Source organism: Eptatretus burgeri, chromosome 10 (assembly GCF_056783735.1).
Source record: "Eptatretus burgeri isolate ZD-2024b chromosome 10, Ebu_testis_v1, whole genome shotgun sequence".
Lineage (NCBI taxonomy): Eukaryota > Metazoa > Chordata > Myxini > Myxiniformes > Myxinidae > Eptatretus > Eptatretus burgeri.
The window spans coordinates 84,626,675-84,646,674 of record NC_140970.1 but is presented as its reverse complement, the minus strand read 5'-3'; the positions used below and the strand labels follow the sequence as shown (position 1 = coordinate 84,646,674).

General features: G+C 41.7%; 1 protein-coding gene and 1 long non-coding RNA gene across 4 annotated transcripts in view; one reads left to right on the top strand and one right to left on the bottom strand.

Moving 5' to 3' along the window:
- Positions 1–20,000, top strand: part of LOC147019001 (chemokine-like protein TAFA-2) — a 524,810-nt gene that overhangs the window by 323,726 nt on the left and 181,084 nt on the right. For all 3 annotated transcript variants that reach the window (XR_015062607.1, XM_085899144.1, XM_085899143.1), the window contains exon 2: positions 6,693–6,805. Coding sequence is in view for 2 of the 3 variants with exons in the window: in XM_085899144.1 (XP_085755270.1) it covers positions 6,693–6,805 (113 nt within the window). In the remaining variant the exon portion in view is untranslated. The remainder of the gene's footprint in view (positions 1–6,692; positions 6,806–20,000) is intronic.
- Positions 6,412–20,000, bottom strand: part of LOC147019002 (uncharacterized) — a 27,384-nt gene continuing 13,795 nt past the window's right edge. The window contains exons 3-4 of the long non-coding RNA XR_015062608.1: positions 7,492–7,562; positions 6,412–6,784 (exon numbers count right to left, since the gene is read on the bottom strand). This is a non-coding gene — a long non-coding RNA (uncharacterized LOC147019002). The remainder of the gene's footprint in view (positions 6,785–7,491; positions 7,563–20,000) is intronic.

Genomic DNA, 20,000 nt, shown 5'->3' with positions numbered 1-20,000 from the left:
TATATTGTATATGTATGTATGTGTGTATATATATGTATTAATTTAATTATATATATATATATATATATATATATATATATATATATATATATATATATATATATACATATACATACACTAGCAAAAACCCATGCTCCGCACGGAGTTGAATGGGTGGCAAAAGGTGGATGAGGCATAATAGTTGACTTGCATAACCCACGCTCTGCGCGACATGTTGGGGTGGGTGTGTTTGAGAAAGGAACTGATGCAGAGTATCAGTAGTAATTTTACTTTAATGTAGTAAGTGGAATACGATTTCACTGTTTCAGAACCATTTTATTTACTTTTTTTGTACCATGCACCTCATATGGTCTTTGAGATAATGTAAGCTGAATATCACATTACTCGAGCGCAGAACAAAGTCGAAGATAGCGCGACACGAAACCACAAACTCGGAAATAATGTATAAGATGTTATGGGAAGCTGGGGAGGGTGTCATTAGGGATGTGATGCACTCTGTTTACCTGTCCTTAGTCTTCTAAAGGACCTCCCTGGAGATGACATTTTGGGTGAGTGTCTTGTTGCTGAATAGTCCTTGTGAGGAATTATTGTCCACTTTGATAGATATATAGGAGTAACCTCTTGCATGTGAAAATGCAACATATAGTTGGCCCTGGGAGAACACGGGGGCTGGGAGGTATATTCCGAGTTTGTCAAATGTTTGGCCCTGGGATTTGTTTATGGTCATCGAGTATGCGAGTCTGACTGGAAATTGCATCCTCTACAGTGTGACTGGAAGGTTGGCGTCTGATGGGGCAAGTTTAACATGATATAGGCCGAACCCTAGACTGAACAGGAGCATTTGAGGGTGACCGAGAATCAGAATGCAAATTTCAATGAACGCACTTTTTGGCGCACATCCGATGATCTAACACCGCTTGGACGCTTTAATTTAAAGACCACACACGCAAGGCGCAACGCAGGTAACAATGGCGGTTGACATTGACAATTAATGTAATGAACTGCAGTTTTTTGGGTGCATCCGGCGATCGAGCACCTCCTTAATTTGAACAGTTATCACGCATGCATTCAAGGTACAGAATCTATTGTCGGTCACCATGCTGTTGAAGAACAAAGAAAATAAGAGAATCCGGGCAATGAAGGGATGACCTCATACCCGTTCTCTGGTTCCCCTACCCTCAGATTATAGCCTTTGATGTTATCTGGATGTACGCCTATTGCAACTTATTTTCATGTGTTTTTAATATGTACAGTACGTTGGATTTCAGACACAAATTGACAGTCTAAAAGGGCGTGTTCAGTCCGGGAAAGAGCCAATCGGGGACATCATGTTGGCAGAGCTCTGGTGCTCATTGTTCCCCTCCTTCCACGATGATTTTTAAAACATGACAATCATTGCTGATGTTCTGAGCTATACGATTTATTAACAGTTGTGTTTATGTTCAGTGTTTGATGCAATGAGTACTCCCTTACTCAAGTTCATATTTTTTGGATAGATGGCAGCACTTACCGGACAGCAGTTCAGCGATGGCGACCGAACAGGAATAAATGCGGCCGTCGATGGGTTGAAAATCTTGTTGAAGCCACGTTGTCATCCAATTCCAGCTTAGAAATTTAGTGCATTGTCTTAGTCACATTAAGAAACCCCAGTATATGGGAAATGAGCACATTTCTGCCAGCGGTTTCAGAGGAGAAACGTCAAATTACGCGCAGACGTTAACAGAAATAATTTTTTTTTTAATAAATCTTTACTTTAAATACAATGTTGCTTGTTCCATTTTTTGTGTCAAATTCACCTTCTGAGGTAGTCAGCATATGCAGAAGAGTGTTTTACATTGCAGACACTGTTTTCGAGGAGTGGCGTTACGCCTCTCGTTGGTGACGGTCTGTCAACGACAGACGTAATGACGTCAGCGAATGACCGATGATGTCATGACGGAATAACGCCTCTCAGCGGTGACGTCACACGTCGCCATGCAAACGAACGTAAAAATTAGAAAATCGCCAAAAAATCCCAAACCTGTCCGTCTGGCACGATCTCACATATCCCATGCTGTTCATTAGACCACAGACCACCCGCATGCTGAAAGTGGCGACAATCCGTTTGGCAGTTTTGGAGGAGAAACGTCAAATTACACGCAGACGTTAACAGAAATAATATATTTATTTATATATATAGTATATATTTATTTATATATAGTATATATTTATTTATTTATATATATATATATATATATATATTTATATATATTTATTTATATATAGTATATATTTATTTACTTGTATATATATATATATATATATATATATATATATATATATAGTATATATTTATTTACTTGTATATATATATATATATATATATATATATATATATATATATATATATATATATATATACACAGTAAGTCGTCGACTTACGACCACGATCGGTTCTGATCAAACCAGTCGTAAGTCGATTTGGTCGTAAGTCGGCCAACCTTTATTTTTACCTTTATTTATTGCTTGATTCCTCTTGCTTGCATTGTGACGAGGTGAAATTTCCTCAGTCAAATCCTCTTGGAGGAGTAGATGATGCATGCATGCATGCATGCATGCATACATACATACATACATACTGTACATACTTTCCCTCCATTATATATAGATGCACACAGTTCTGCATATAATATTTGTTTATAAACATGTATACAATATGGAAACAACTTATTTGTTTAGTTGTCTTTTGCTATGTTTTATACAGTGTATATAATTGTATAATCACAAAGATTGGTTAAACTGAATTAATTGCTTTTGCGATATATTTAAACTTTGTTGTATGGCATCAGAAAATTGACGTTCATTGGAATGGACTTTCTGAATTTGAATGTTCAGCCATCGATTCAAACGCTTCTCTTCCCAATCAACTGCAACCGCGATTCACACACGTGGTATTGTGGCGTCATCTACAGGAAGAATGTGGCATTGAATCCAGATTTCCAATTTTACCTGGTTTCCTTCCATCTACCCAAACAAAATCCATGGTGACGATTAAAAAATAACTTCATTTGCATTAGTCCATGTTGTTTTATCTTATTTCTGTCGAATGGGTTTACTTTGGACTTTGTTTTTTGAAATGTGAAACACAACATCACATTGAGCCATGAATGATGCGAGTTACCAATTTGCATTCAAACGTGCAATAAAGTCCAATTTATTTTTGGAATTTTTCACATCGTTTTGAAATTTGATCTTTATGATGAATTGTGCTCTTAAGTCCATAAAATGTCATGAACAAAATTATACGATTCCCAAATACAACTGGTTCGTTCAACTTGGTGAAGTCAATACCGACTGACATTAATTCAGTGGGATGGTAAATGATTCCTGGTGATGTTTAGTGCACTTCCTTCGGCAGGAATGATTTCTGGCAGGATGACCGATATATGCACACTCACCTTTGAGCTGTCTCGGTGGGTTTGAATTTTGACTCGACTTTAAACTGTCACCCTGGTGTTTTGTATGCAGGGCGATCCATCAATGTGTGCCCCGTCCATCAGGAGGACGTTAAACTGGGGGAACCATCCACCAGCACTGGTCATCGGTGAACATTAAACATCCCGCAATGTTTTTCGAAAAGAGTTGGTGAGTTATCGCCCATCACCGGCACCACGGCCAAATTCCAAATTCCTGCCACCTTCAGTCACATGTCGGAACTGACCAGCTTGTTCGTGATATACTTGGGCCGTAAACGTTCCCCAGCCACAAGAAGGTGGCGAGGGGGGTGGAGGATAATTGAGGCTGTAAAAGATGTAATAACAAGTGCCACCGTAAAACCTTGATAGAAACATCAAACTATGTTGGGAAGTCCAAGTCTTGTTGCTTTTATTTCCCAACAATGCCGGACGATGGAAAAAAATGTCGTGACAATGACATATTCATAGTCATAGTCAGTCCTTTTTGCAGGAATGAGTATATTTGTTCTGAAGCTGGTCGTTATTGATAGGTTTTGATGGAATTGTCTGGCACATCAGGAAGAAACTCAATAACATTGCAGACCTCCTTTATACATGCATAATTCCTTTTCATTTGGCACAAGATTTATTTCACAAAAACATTACCAGAAATAAAATAATAGGTTTGATTGTGCACACATGTCAAACCTTGAAAAGCATGAAAATGGAATTGCAGACAACTCCATAGAAACTGTCCAAACTTTATGGAAACATCAAACTCTGTTGGGAAGGCCAACTCTTGCTTCTTTTATTCCCCGACAATCCATGACGATGGCAAAAATCCCAGAGTGAGCACAGGAAAAGTTACTGCGGCAATAATTGCAGTGTGCATGCAAATTGCCAACACTTGAGCCCTTAATATTTAGAATCTGTGCATATTTTTCAACAACTTTTGATTGTACTTGCTGGTTGTGATTGCTTTGGCCTTTGTTGGATTACATGGTGCCATTTCAAAAAATGCTGCCCCTCTGGTTGGGAGTTGTGCTCGCTCTTATGATGGGTATTTGGCTATCACACTTTCAGGAATGATTACTTAGAATGCAGACTACCTGCCAGACATATGTGGTTCGGCCTGACAAATTTACTGTGGAAATGCCAGTTTTTGTCCAAAACATTTGTTATTTTTTGTATATTGATTATGAATTGCATATTTTGACTGCTGTGGGGTTTGTCAGCTGACTATATAGCAACGCTGTGTGTTTCAAGCATTGTTTTGAGGCATTTTACATCTATAGTCTTTGTTTGATATATTGTGTCAAGCAAAGAGTGCTGCATGAGAGAGTGCACTTCACAGGTTTATAATAAACTCGCTAAAGTACCTAGCATTGCCTAAGGAAAGTAAATACAACATATCTTTAAATATCTCTTGGATGACAAATTGGGGAATGTTGGCTTTATGGTTTTGTATGATTTACCAATCTTGGGTGTTGAAAAATGCTCTTCGACTTGTATGCTTCACCTTCTAAGGATTCCAAACAAACTCCCCTCGAGGCTGCTTATCTTGCACGTTGATCCTCAACCCGAGCCTGTGTCTGCTCTGTAGTATCAGCTGCCTTGGAAGCTGCTTGTCTTGTACGTTGATCCTAAAGTCAAGCCTGTGTCTGCTCTGTAGTCTCAGCTGAGCTGGAGGCTGCTTGTCTTGTCTTGCACATTGATCCTCAATCTGAGTCTGTGTCTGCTTTTGAGTCTCAAGTGACTTGTAGACTGTCGTTCTCTTTGCATCTGATTTGTTTTTGCCCATCATGGGTCCTTTTGGTGGCATGTGGCACTATTTATAATGCAAGTAAGGTACAGTGGCCTACAAAAGTATTCACCCCTTCCAAAGTTTTCACATTTTGATGCCACCTGAGCTTATTTCATGATGTTTTCCAATAAAACTTAATATATAGAGTCCTCACAAACTACTCCAAAGTGATAAAGCTAAAAAAAAAAATGCAGATTAAATATGAATAAGTTCGATTAACAGTGAAAATCAGATGATTCTCAGTTGCAGAAGTAATCAAACCCTTTGCCTAATTAACCGTAAATCACTTCAGGAGCAAATTATTTGTTTGAAAGGTTACAAAATAAGGGTAATAGGTTTCACCCATATGCAATCAGTGGTTTAACTTTAAAATTAAGCTCTACCACTTATCTAAGGAGTTGTAAGGTGCAACTCACTTGGTAAACCAACAAAGTAAACATTAAGACCAAGAAGTTTTCCAAAAAAAAGTCAGACATAAAGTGGTGGAGAATCACCATTCAGGAGAGGGTTATAAGAAGATTTCAGTCACTCATTATCCCTCTGAGTACGGTAAAATCCATCATTAATAAGTGAAAGATGTATCATACCACCCAGACTCAACCCAGATCAGGTCGTCTGCCAAACTCAACAGCCAGGCAAGCAGGAAACTGGTTTGGGATGTCACTCTAGATCCACCAAAGATTGAAAGAAAATGTAGCCCTCAACCTTCCTCTGGATGACAGAAGAGGCCATGCAAGTTTGGTTGCACTGACTCCTACAGGTTGTGAATGTATAATGAGCAAACACGCAAACAAACACAAATTTTTTCTTTAAATATTAGACGCACCTTATTTTAAAGATTTACTTGCAGGAATGCCAGTCAAAGTGTCTTTGAATGAGACTCCCAAAATGCCCACAATGCAGAATCTGAGGTCAAGGTTTCCAAAATATTCTGGGGTGGATGACATGCCCCCCTAGACTCTCCTAGCCAGCCAACTTGCTTCACTTGTCAAGCTCCTTCCTCTGTCTTCCTATTTAGAAAACGAAACACTCGAGAGTTCTGAGAGAAAGGAATGATTATTATTCCTTGTATAACTATGACTTGATTTTTCATTGGATCTATCCGTAGAATGATGGAAATCAAGTAGCAAGTACAATGTAGAGTGTCCTTTAAATAACTTGACAAATGCATCATACAACATCAGTCATTTATTACTCAGCTCAATATAAATCATCACCACGTATTCAAACAAATCACCAGTATTTGGACGTTAACAGCCCTTTTGACAAATGCTTCAAAATCTGTGGACATCTACATCGGCATTTGACTCTAAAATCGCACGTACACCCTATTGCACCTGCGCCAAATGTCTAGAGAATGTTTTTAATATAAAGGTTCACGCATCTGCGATCTGGTTATGTGTTATTGATTGCAGCATGAGGTAAATAAATACTGTGTATCTTCTGTTCTGCAGGATGAGACTGGTGGCCTCGAGGAAGCTCTGTCCCTCTCAATCGCTCCCATTCGCTGCACTTCTCCTGTTGTGCTCGACTGCCATTACTGTTTCTGCCCACACACGACACTCAGGTCAGTACATCCAGGGCGAAGATGTTCTAAATATTTGAGTGGTTGAAGTATTCCTGAAGGCCTTGAAACATTTCACGAAATTATCGACCTTTAAACACTGTTTTTGGGAAGGTGATATTTGTTTTTGACGCATTGCTCAGCATAATGCAAGATTACTACTACATGCAACAAGCAGCACACTGAACAAAATGTTAATTTCATTCAAAAATAAATAATCATCTGATGACCTAGGATTACATGACCAAATTAAGTGCTTAAATGACCACTCCTGCACATCCAGATAATACCAGATCATGTGATGGGAAGCCAGAGTTCACAAGTTGTGCAAACCTGGATTGAGCAGACCATCGTTGATGATGGCGTGCTTATGGTTGAATGGTCCCTTTATTTCTTGCCCCAGAAGGTAACCAGAAGTTAATTGCGAATGAAATAAGCAAGCTATGTACCAGGGATATAATGAGACTAAGGCAGACAATGTCCGTGAGTCACAGATAAAATATCATCTGAGACGAGGTTTGCTCTTATAATGGATGAAATCAACAGGATTTGTGATAAAGAGCGATAAAGGGTCAACACCTATTCTGCTTACATGAAGGGTTAACACTATAAATGTCAGCTTCTTCTTGCTTCCCACAGCGATTAGCCCACCTCAATGAATGTCATTTTTGTTCTATCCTTTGACCTACCTGTTTGCCAATGCAGGTTCACACTGTCCTTCACCAGCAAGACTCGTTCTTCATTCTCGTTTAGCTCTATCCTGTTTGTTAAAAACAAATCAATGGAGTAGCACTTATTGCAATTTCTACTTGGCTGTGATTTGAACAAATTCCTCGTTGGCTGAAACCATTAACAAATTAAAATTCCTGCCCTAACCACTTCTGGGAGAGGGATGGAAACCCACCCAGCATGACCCCCAAGACAATGAACTACTTTGGCAGAATCAATGCTCTGTAACACAGAGTACAGTACATCAGAATGGATATACAGGTTGACAGTTAATTCATGGACACATTTGTCTTGTGAACCTTGCAGAAGTAGAGGGTATTGTGTTTGGCTCTGTTTGTTCCTTTGTGAAAAAATTAGAAAAAAAATTTTTAGATTTTTTTTCACCCAAGTATGTTGGTCTGCAACATTTGTTTGTCTGACACACGATTTTTGGCCACAGTTTTCAAGCAATCGTTTTGAAATTTTTACGTGTTTAATCGACCAGCCAAGAATGGCAGCACCAAATTTTGGTGAAGATCCGAATCCAGATTCAGATCTGATAATTTTTTAAGTGATTCTTCACCATTGAGAGATGGCCATCAAAACGAAATATAGCACAATATCTCAAAAGGTTATAGATGGATTCACACAAATCATGGTAGATAGGTTGGGAGTGCCACTATAAAGAAATTATTCAATTTTGGTGAAGATCCGAATCCAGATCTGGATACGAGTTGTTTAATTTTTAATGGATTCTTCACCATTTAGAGATGGGGCTAAAAACGATATTGCATGATATCTCAAAAAATTAAGGATGGATTCGGATGAAACTTGGTGGGCATGTTGGGTGTGTGACGATGACTAATTATTGATTCGATCTTGGGTGAATATCTGAATCTGGATCTGGATTCAAGAATTTTTCAGGTGATTCTTCACTATTGAGAGATGGGGTCAAAAGCTTTGCATAGCATTTTATCTCGAAAAGTTGTGGACGACTTGTGACAAAACGAGGTGGAAGAGTTGGTTAGACGACGAGAACAAGCCGATTTGATTTTGGTAGAGGTCCGGAATCAGATCCGACCTATCGGTGGCATCCAAAATGTAAACTTTTCATCCTGGTGGAGGTATGTTCTCTACGGAGTGCCGTTCCATTTCGCCAAGTTGTCATAGTGATTTTTCATTTGTTTATTTGTCTGCACAGAACTTTCATGTTTTTCTCCGTAACTGCTTGATGGATTGAGTCTAAATTTTCATCATCAGAGCTGGTACTCGTGTAGAATGTTTTAATCATAATTTTGACGTCATAGGTCACGTGGTGTGGCAGTTATGCTGGAAAAACGGAAAAAAAACTTTGGACCTCTGTATCTCTGAAACCGCACCAAGGAAAAAATTGAAACTTGGCACATATCAAGTACTCCTCATGGGGAATAAGTGTGATGTTTCAATGACATCATAGGTGCCTTCGTTATGACGTCATAATTGCATATGTAGAATGCTGCATCTGATCAGTATGAACATTTTTGAGGGTCATCTAGGGATAAAATGATCCACAGAAAAAAATTGGCATCATCAGTCATAATTCGGCAGTTACATTGTTTTAAGGAAAAAAAACCTTCAAAAATCTTCTTCTCTGAAGTGGCTGAACAGATTGATGTGAAACTTTACACATATGACCGCCTGTCCATGGTGACCAAAAGGTTCACGTATGATGTCATAGGTCACGTGGTTTGGCAGCCATATTGGATTTACCCTAAGACCTATAAAAACACACCACTCAAAAGTCCTGGTGAGGGGTCTGCAATCATTGATTGCTCTTTTTCTTGTTTTTAATTATCTGTTTCTTGTTTCTGCAATTTTTTAAAGTAAAAAATTCTTATTGTTTTCCATATTTTGTTATTTTGGTATGGTTTAAATCCATCTTTGTTATTAAATTTGGCTTCTGGTATACTCTACCCCTCTGCCCTCCTTCTCCACCTCAATCCTGGCTTTTGGATGTGGTGACCACATATGTGGAAATGTCAATGTGATTACCGTTTAAAAAAAAAACAAAAAAAAAACCACAATGTTTTGTATATTATATATATATATATATATATATATATATATATATATATATATATATATATATATATATATATATATATATATATATATATATATATATATTGTTGTTTTGATATGGATTAAATCCATCTGTGTTATTAAATTGTTTTGGTGTCATGGTTATCCATGAGGATTATGGTATCGTCATGTGGTATGTCGTAATGTGGTGTCATTCCTACCTTATTTGGTTGTTTTTTTCTGAGATTTCATCCCTCTGTTTTTACTTTTTTTTAACGTTTTTTTTTCTTTTCTTTTCTTGTCATATAATGGAATGTGTGATGGGAGTTATAACTATGTGACAATACATTAAATGAGCTTGGTGTTGTCTTTGTGATTAGGGTGGCTGGCTTTGGATCTTGAGGTCCTGAGTTTGAGCCCCGTTGGCTGCTGAATTAACACCAGGTGGGGTTGACTAAGCCTCTCATCTTTCTGAGGTCGGTGAAATGAGTACCAGTTTACTGGTATAGGGGCACAGCATCAGTGGCATAGTCATGCCCCAACAAAATGATAGCTACCCGACAGCCAAGCTGCCATACACAAGAAGTAGAATACATTAAATTCTCCAGCGAGGAAAGTTTGAATCGTACATTGATGTGTTGACTAACAGCTTGGATGCAACTGAGGTTGTGGATCTACTGATGTAGTGAAATAACTGACATGCATCCATGAACGAGGTTGTGAATCTGCCATTTGGATAGATTCTGGGCTGAAAGAATCAAAACCTTGAGGAGGAGCGATGCCCAACTGATGTTCTGTGCAGTCAGGAAAACAGTTAATTGCTTACAGGTTAAGGCTCTTACTTTTTGAGGTTTACAATTTAAATAAACTTGAATACAAAATCGGATGCTGTGAAATTAACATAATTTACAGCAATCCTTCAAATTATGTTACACATTGTTGCGGCGCTGGGGTCGCAGGGGAACTACGGAGGGAATGTCACTGGTGTCTCCCTGGACTCACCAGGAATCAAAGCCATCACATACGAACAAGTTTGTGTCGCGGCGGGTCTCTAATCGACTGTGAACGCCAATCATTTAACCATGTGACCCAGTGTCCTCCATCTGACTACCATTTAATGGGGAACATGCAGTCGTCTTGTCAGGAATCGTGCCTACACGTTACTTATCTTATCAGGTACAGCCGAGCGGAGCTGCCAAGTACACCCCGGCTAATAAGCAGATTTTGGGGGAATAACTTCCCGGCTGTGCTAATGTGCGGACCAAGCTAGACCAATGGAGGACAAGCCGAAAGCGAGATGGGTACATTTATAACAAGGCAAATTTATTACAACAAAGCAAGGAAAAGTATGTGGCATAATGGGGTTTATTCACAAGATGTCCAGCAGGAGAAATCAAGGAATTGGTGGGTGTGACAAAACAAATGCAATATTCACAAAAGAAGACAGTGCAGACTTACCCTGATTGACTTATACAGTCTTAACTTGCACTGCACTTGACAGGCACCATCACACGCGCACACACACACACACACACACACACACACACACACACACACACACACACACACACTCTCTCTCTCTCTCTCTCTCTCTCTCTCTCTCTCTCTCTCTCTCTCTCTCTCTCTCTCTCTCTCTCTCTCTCTCTCTCTCTCTCTCTCTCTCTCTCTCTCTCTCTCTCTCTCTCTCTCTCTCTCTCTCGGAAAATTAGTGGTAGCCCAGAAAGAGGAGAAACGGTTCACGTGTAGCGACCTTGTGGTACCTGGTACGGTCGGTGGTCTTAGGAAGGGGGAGGAGGGAGGAAAACTTTTAATGGGGCTCGCACTGAACGCATCTTCTGTCCTGTGAGCCCCCGTCTGTGGTGGGAATGTCCACCTTGGCAGTGCTGAAAGCACAGCACCCACACAGCACATCCTGTGCACTGCACTACATGCCGGCTTTCAAGCACAGCCATCCTCGCATGCTTGACAGTCTGCATGCACCCGATCCCAGGTTCCCACATGACCCCCGAGCCTGCAGGCCACGGTGCTCCTGCTAATCCGCCAATTAGCATGGGAGCACCGTGGGAATTTCTCTAACTCCCAGCTCCTTTCTTCCAAGACTTTCGTGGGATTCTATTCACCCCCTAATTTGCCTTGCTCCCCAATCTCTCTCTCTCGAGATTGCCAGGGCAGTGAAATGCACACAACTGGCAGCCTTTTCTTTCCAACCGCGGGGTTCAATATAAAACCTGATGAGAGCTCCAACAATATATAAAACCCGATGAGAGCTCAATATAAAACTCCAACATGCAGCGCCCCCTACAAAGCCCCTCAGGTCGGCTCACCCCATACCGGGTTCAAATCAATAACATGGGGAAGCGGTTTTTATTTTAAAACTACACCGTCTGTCACTGATGGCATCCCCATGCAGGTTCCTTCAACCTCCACGCAATCCATGCTAACCACGCCTGCACACTCCAGCACACCACTCACGCTTTCGGACTTGCACGAGCATGCACGTGTGCTGGGATGCATGAAACATGCTGCTTCCACCTCCCACACCAGTGGTTCGGCGTACAACGAGGTGCACACCTCACCAACCGGCGGGCGATTTCCGCCACGCACATCCATGCCGTGAACACGGGTGTTCACAGTGGCTTGTCCTTCATCGTGCACTCAACCTCTTCCACACCCGTGCTGGACAGCTTCAACGACTCGGCTCATTTGCTCACCACATGCCAAAGCATCTGGCTTGCGAGTCAGCCATGCCGTTTCCACTACTTCGACCCGTGCCGCTGGCTTGGGTGCGAGTTCGAACAGCGTGCCGGCAGGACTTTCACAACGCACACATGCTTCCTCACTCACAAGCACGTACTCACCCCACATGGAGAATTTCCCCATTAATCCCATACTCATCATTTGTACCATTGGGTGGTACGGAGCTGTCTTCGGCGGCAAATGCCGGCTCCACCTCCTGATCGGGAAACACCACAGGCTCCCGTTGCACTGATGTGCTTACCTGCAGGGTCATGTGATCCCTGCATGAATCTGTCACTGCACGTGCCACAATCTCCTCTCTTCTCGTTTCTGTTATAAATTAATGATCGCGTTCTGGCTCGAGAAATAATTTACTATGTATTTTGTGTTCCAGCTTTGTACACACTACCTCTGTCCTGCTCTCGCATGGCTTTAACTTTTCCCATTTCCCGTAATAGCTCTTGTCCCAGGGCTTCCCCTAATTTACCCCTGACCTGACCAACCACCATTGCGCACTGCTCGACCCTCACGCAGGCCACGCTCTTTCCCCGTCCCTCGCGTACCAATGCACTTCCTTTGCTCGGGCCTGTGCAAGCAGCAGTTACCCATGTGCTGGTTGCCTTTGCCTCAGCCTGGACCTCTGCCAGCCCTGCCTTTACCTCAGCCTTTACCTCGGCCAGCCCGGCATCCATTTTTTGCTTCCTCGCCTCCATCTGACTCATCATTTGGACCATCATCTCTGCTCATTGATCCATTTTTAATAGTTTTGGTGAGGCCGGCCTGCAACTCTGGGGTGTGGATTCCAGAGGGAGCACTTCATCCTCGGGGGGGGGGGGGTGAATTTGGTGGAATGGGGCCCTGGGCATTACCCAATGCCCCCACTGAATATTCCCCCAAGTTACTATCTTCCTCCATACTGCCATCCTGGACCATGGGTTCCTCTACCATCTCGAAGCCCACCTGGACCAGCTCATCTTGGTCCACCAGAGTCCACACAAATAATTACCGGTTAATAAAATTTTCACCCTAACCTGCTCTTTAAAATGTTGAGGGTGTGTTAAGCACACCTCAGGGCTGAATCCCACTCCTCACACCAAACTGTTGCGGCTCTGGGGTCGTGAGGGTACTACGAGGGATGGGATGTCCCTGGTTTCTCTCCGGACTCACCGGGAATCAAGGCTGTCGCACATGAATAAGTTCGTGTTGCGGTGGGTTACTAATCGACCGCAAACGCCAATAATTTAAGCAAGTGACCCAGTGTCCTTGTCTGACTACGGTTTAACTGGGAAAACACGGTCACTTTATCGGGGAATCATGCCCTTGATGCGTACTTACGTGACATACCGTATCAGGTGCAGCCAAGCAGAGCTGCCAAATACACAGCAGCTCGTAAGCAGATTTTTGGGGTATAACTTCCCAGCTATGCTGATGTGTGGTCCATGCTGGACCAATGGAGGAAAAAGACAAAAACGAACTGGGTACATTTATAATGAGGCAAATTTATTGGAACAAAGCGAGGAAAAGTATATGGCACAGTTATGGGGTTTATTCGCAAGATGTACAGCAGGAGAAAGCAAGAAATTGGTGGGTGTGACAAAAGAAGACAGTGCAGATTTACCCCAAATAACTAATACAGTCTTAACTTTTGCTACACATGACAGGTGCCATCACACACACACTCGAGGAAAATTAGAGATTGCCCAGAAAGAGGAGAGAGAGAGAGAGAGAGAGAGAGAGGGAGAGAGTGAGAGAGAGAGAGAGAGAGAGAGAGAGAGAGAGAGAGAGACAGAGACAGAGACAGAGACAGAGACAGAGACAGAGACAGAGACAGAGACAGAGACAGAGACAGAGACAGACACAGACACAGGAGGTGTAGCGGCCTTGTGGTACCTGGCGTGGTTGGTGGACCAGAGCAACCCATTCGCTTAGGAAGGGGGAGGAAGAAGGAAAACCGAAGGTGTCTTTGGTGAGGGAGTGAGAGGTGCAAATGCAGTGCAGTGTCGTGTGGCATGGTGTCAGAGGAAAGTGTCAGAGGAAAAGAGGTGTGAATCACTAATGCTCTCTTGGTTTGTGCATCCTCAGTGGATGAGACTTTGATGGTAGAGAAAGATGTGTGAGAGAAAGACTTTAACGGAGATGTGTGAGGGTCTGTAAGTGTGAATATTGGCAGCTGTATGCAGCCAAAACTGAGTCTTGTTGGCCCAGGGGTGGTTCCGGCCCGTCCTAACAATAGCTTGCTCCACCCCGCTCTCTCCGCTTGGCTGCTCCACCCTCTCCGCTCGATTCTGCTGACTCGTGGTGTGATTCCACTCAGACGCTGGTGAGATCTTGGACAACTGTCTCGCGGAGCCGGGACGAAGGAAGAGAGAGACAGCGAGCTGAATTGCATCTTTTGTGGAGCCTGAGCAAGGGAGGAGCTATGAATCAGATCAAATGATCCTGTAAGTGTTCACGAGCTCCCCATTGGGACAGGGCAGTCACCCTGTGCCGTCGCCACACCCCACCAGGATTCGGAATTGGAAATGGCTTCAGTTTCTCTTGAACTTTTCCACACGTCGGAGCTCCGTAATTAGCATGGGGCAAGAATCTTTGGGAGTGCTCTCCAGCCCTGAACATGCGCTGGACTCCATTCGAGCTTTGTTATTTGGGGGAAACCTCGGAGATATCTGCACATCCTCAAATGAGCCCCATTGCATGCCTGCGCCTCGAGTTGCATGCCCAAACACCCCAATTCTCATTGTCCTCATTCATTTGGCATCCTCTGGGACTGTGGTGAGCATCCAAGGGGTTGATGGCAGTCGGGGAGGTTATAGGAAGCGTTGTAGCTTTTGTGATGAGGTTAGGCTTGGTGGTTGTAGTTGGGGCATTTGTGGTGAAGGTGTGAACGTTGGTTGTTGTGGGGATTCTTAGAAGGCATTTGGAGTACTTACGGTAAGCATTATAGCGTTGTGGTAAGCATAATAAGGGTCTGAGCTGAGGTGTAAGTTGGATTCTGGCACGCAGTTGGAACAGAACATGGAGCGCGTATGTAAATGAGCTTCGCTGTGTCCTCTCTGCATCGCCATCATGTTGCATGTGTGCTTGCGTGATTTGTATACGAGATAAAGTAAAGGAAAGAAATTCAATAAATGAAAGAATAAAAGATTGAAGACCTAACTAAAAGCCATATGTAACGTATCTTTCCCATTTACCCACTAGACATATGGAAAGGACTACCTAAACAAATATGAATGAAATAACTGTTCTATAATCCCTATGTCTTGTCTGCCATTGCCTCGGAGAAGTGCCTGTTTCACAGAACCGCAACAATATTTATGAAGAGCCGATACTGCACAATTGTTTGAAAGGTGTATGTGTGTGTGTGTGTGTGTGTGTGTGTGTGTGTGTGTGTGTGTGTGTGTGTGTGTGTGTGTGTGTGTGTGTGTGTGTGTGTGTGTGTGTGTGTGTGTGTGTGTGTGTGTTTTTAATGGGCTAGATATTCTGTTGGTATCTGCTTTGAATACAGAGATTGTTATATTTGGAAAAAAAGGGACCTTTGCATGTCGTGGTGAAATCAACTTCAAAAGCTAATTTTTCTTCTGTGGATTAAGTCACCCTTGTCCCAAAATGGATCCTTATTGTGCACCAATTGTTAATTCTTGCCACTAATAAATGCAACTTGTCTAAAAATGGCTGCCATGCACGGTTATATTTTAAATGATAAGATGGTCACTAAGTAAACTCCACTCCTGGTGAGTTTGTTAATAGTTGAAGCTATCAGTGTATTGATCCATACTCAGTTTAGCATTTACCAGCAGAAAGGAAATGGCAGTTTCAGCTTCCATCAAAAAATTTGTAATCAACAAAGCGTTATCGCAATGTTCTCCAGGGATACTCTTAAAGGCCTCCCGAGTGAGATTTGATGTCTTGAACACTTTCTGGATCAGTATTTTCACAGCAACTGTCCTGCGATGCATGACATATATGTACAGGCCAGGTTCCCTTTGTAGCAAGAACATGACCCAGTGTCACATGTCTCTTGACAGTTGCACTTGATGAGTGCCATGATAGCAGATGGCGCAGCGCCTGCAGTCATTGTTATTGGAGCTCCAATGGTTTTTCTCCCATTTCCAACCAAACTGTCCGCTCCTCACATCGAGCAGTGGCATGTGCGAAAGACGAACTTGTCACCATGTGTATGTCTGCACCAAAGCTCTCGGAAGATACTGGCTGAAGACGTTGGGTGTCTGTGCAAGTTTCTTCCCCTCAGCCATCTTCTTGATGAACAGATGCCGATGAGCTGCCTGTAGTGTACGAATACCTTGAGCATTGCTTGAAGCCACACATTTTAAAAGGGCTTGTACTGTTATTTTTGACAGCTGTGTTGTTTGCCCAAGTTATTCAAATTGATATCTTTGTCATCCACAGTGTCTAATCCCAGAGGAAGATTCCACCCATGTTCTCTTTCCTCATCCAGCAAATTGTAAGCAGTCATTTTGAATAATTTGGCACCTAAACTGGGTTTCACTAAAAATTTAGTGCTGGAAACATGAAAATTCAGATTCTACTCCTCACAACAGGTGAGAAACTGTTTTCAGATAGCTTTTAACATTTCAAAATCACCTGACACCTTTTACAGACATAAGGAATCTTACCAGCTCTGACCTATGTCATTACTCATTTTGTAGATTAATAGCTTTCTTTTTTAAGTGCTAGGCATGAAATAAGCATCAATTTTGGTATGTGGGGAACTAATCAGGGAATGTAAATACAAGATGTAAGGTTATTTCTCATTCCGTGACATCATTTTGTCTCAAAGCATGAACCGTATAATTCATTTTTATCACTCAAGCTCCTTTTGGTCGATATTAAATACAATTCATAAACGTACCAAATCGATGAAAGCCTTCCAACTGTGATATTTCAAAATATATTTGTTGAAAGCTGGCAGAAGAGCTTGGATATGGTCAAAAGATGGTCTGTTACTGGCATGCTATATGTCCTTGCAATTGTGGAGGATTGATAGTTCAGATTTTACTGAAATGGTCCCCAACACTGATATTTATGATATCTGGTGACCAGGAAAGGGTAATCCTGTATTTGATCTCCTCTTTAACATTACTACTGCATTATTATTTTCCTCATCAAGTATAAATAGTCGGAGAATTTGATCAATATTTAACATTCAGAACATTACGAATGAACCACCTCATCTAATAAATAAGAGCTTGGCACATGCTGGGTCCATACCCATCAAATTCAGCAGATGATGAATTGGAAACGAACACAGACACATGGTCACTGAGAGAAATGCTGCTGAAGATCTCATCTGCCTCATTCATAGGTTCTGGTAGGATTGATAGAATTCAGCACAAAACTGTGATGTAATTAGCAGTCAAAAGTCTTGTTTTATATTTTTGTTTTACAGAAATTGAGACTCACGGATTATCTTAGCAGCAGAGGGCGCCAGGTTTACGGAGCTGCAGAGGGATCAGCTGAGTAAAAATGAATTACATTATGTGAATCAGACTGGGAGGGAAGAAGGGGTGTTAGGCGGTCAGCGGGAATAGAAGAGATCGGGTGTGGGTATGGAAAAATATGTAAAGTGACAAGAGGCAGTGACATTAAAAGACTGCTTGATGGAGGAGAATGAGACAACAGAAACAGAGTTGGTTCAACAGACCTTGGAGGCTGGAGATGTGAAAGGGAGAGGGGGGTGGTGGGGGGGGGAGGTGGATGATAGGTGGAGCAAGGCAAGGAGTGATAGATGGATGGATGGATTGATACACCATGCTCTATGCAGAGCGTTGGTTCTTTATTAAGCTGTTTCATTTGTTGGGTTACGATACTGGATGTGTTGCCAGTCTCATGCAGGATATTCCACTGAGGGTATAGGAATTTAGAACTTAACCAGGTCACGGAGATAGCTCACTGACTCCAGACAAAGGAGACAGTGGGATGTTGAACACTGACGAATGAAAACAGACAGGACATCCAGTTTGACGTCCATCTGTGGAACGAGGAACACAGAAATGGCTTGCCCTGCATGTAAAACACCAAAATGACAGTTCTATAGCTGGGCCTGGATTCAAACCTCAGAGTTGAGTGCACATACCTCTAGAATACCCTGGCAGGTCCGAGAAGTTAGGTAAATTGACTTTTGATGGTGTTCTTGAACCAATTCCTAACAAACACAGCACTGTGTCAACCTGCATGTCATGATGATAGTAGTTAGTGCTTTTACTGTGGATATTACATCATAGTTGTAAGTATATTGTTAATCAGAATTTCACAGTCGGCCACCTTCGCAATGGGCGGGTTGTTTTGTTGGTTATAATTTCTTAGGTGGGTACCAAAACATCGGCGGAGGCCTCCCAAAGCCCAAAGCATCACTCTTCATCTTTTTTAGGTTTACATTTTAAAGATTAAGTTGTGATGTTTCTATGTTTAAGCAGAGGAGCATTTTCAGACGTTCCATATCATAGCATCTTCTCTCCAAGGATTATTTTCAGGATTTTTATTGAACAGGGAACATTTTCCAGTTCTATGTCTTTTGTTGTAATACTTTCTGATATCCCATCAAAATCCCTCTGAAAATTATTTTATGGCTCCAGTTGTTCCAACTATTTCTGGTTTTATGTCTAGTTTATCAAGTTCTCTTCTTCTCATTCTTTTGATTTTCTCATACTTAACCACTTTACTTTCAGAATAGTTGAAAGACAGTTCATTTCAAGTTTTGCTGTGGGTACTTTTTGGAATATAGCTTATACCTAAATTGGGTTTAATATTTCCGATATACTATAAATTTAATACAGGAATAAATATTATATATATATATATATATATATATATATATATATATATATATATATATGTATATATGTATATATATATATATATATATACATTGGCGAGGCACCCATGCTATGCACAGGCGGGAGCCCAGAAGCAAACACGCAATGCGGAAATGGCGAATCCTAAACCATGAACCAATAAGTTCCACCTTCATGTGACACCTTCAGTTGAACGTCTGGCATGGACAGCGGTTGGTGCCAGACTTGGGCAAAAAACTTCCAGCAGATGATCCCAATGGCGAAACTGCACATGTTGAATGCACGAATGTCACCGACGTGGAAACCCTCACATACTTTCCTCATTCTGCTTTAAACTAAATCTCTCGATGTGTTCATTCCAAATGGCATCATTCCAATCATAAACACTATATCATGAATATAACAAAATACAAACACTCGTGAGGTAAACAAATATGGAGGCCATTCTCGCATGACGACCAATACAGGCGAATCTGCCAGCGAGAAAGGGTGGATGCAAAACACTTCATACGGATCGAAAATTAAAATCATAATTGCGTTGAGAAATTTATGAATCCACCTTGGGATGGATAAAAGTGGGGTCGTTCGGGTGGAAACTCAAAATCACAATTGCATTGTGATATTATCGCATGAGTGAATGTTTCTGCTGAACCCGTGATTGTGTTTACTTCCAGATCAGGAGCAGTTTTGTTCGGATTGAAAGTCAACATCATAATTCTATTGAGATATTTATGAAATCTCCCACCCACCTTAGGACATCCGTTGGGACCCCAAAACATTCCACAGAGGGTTTGATGGCGCTAGCCCCAAAACTGAGGGAGTAGTTCAGGGACGGACAGACAGACAGATACTCCTGCTTTGTAATATATTCACATGGATCG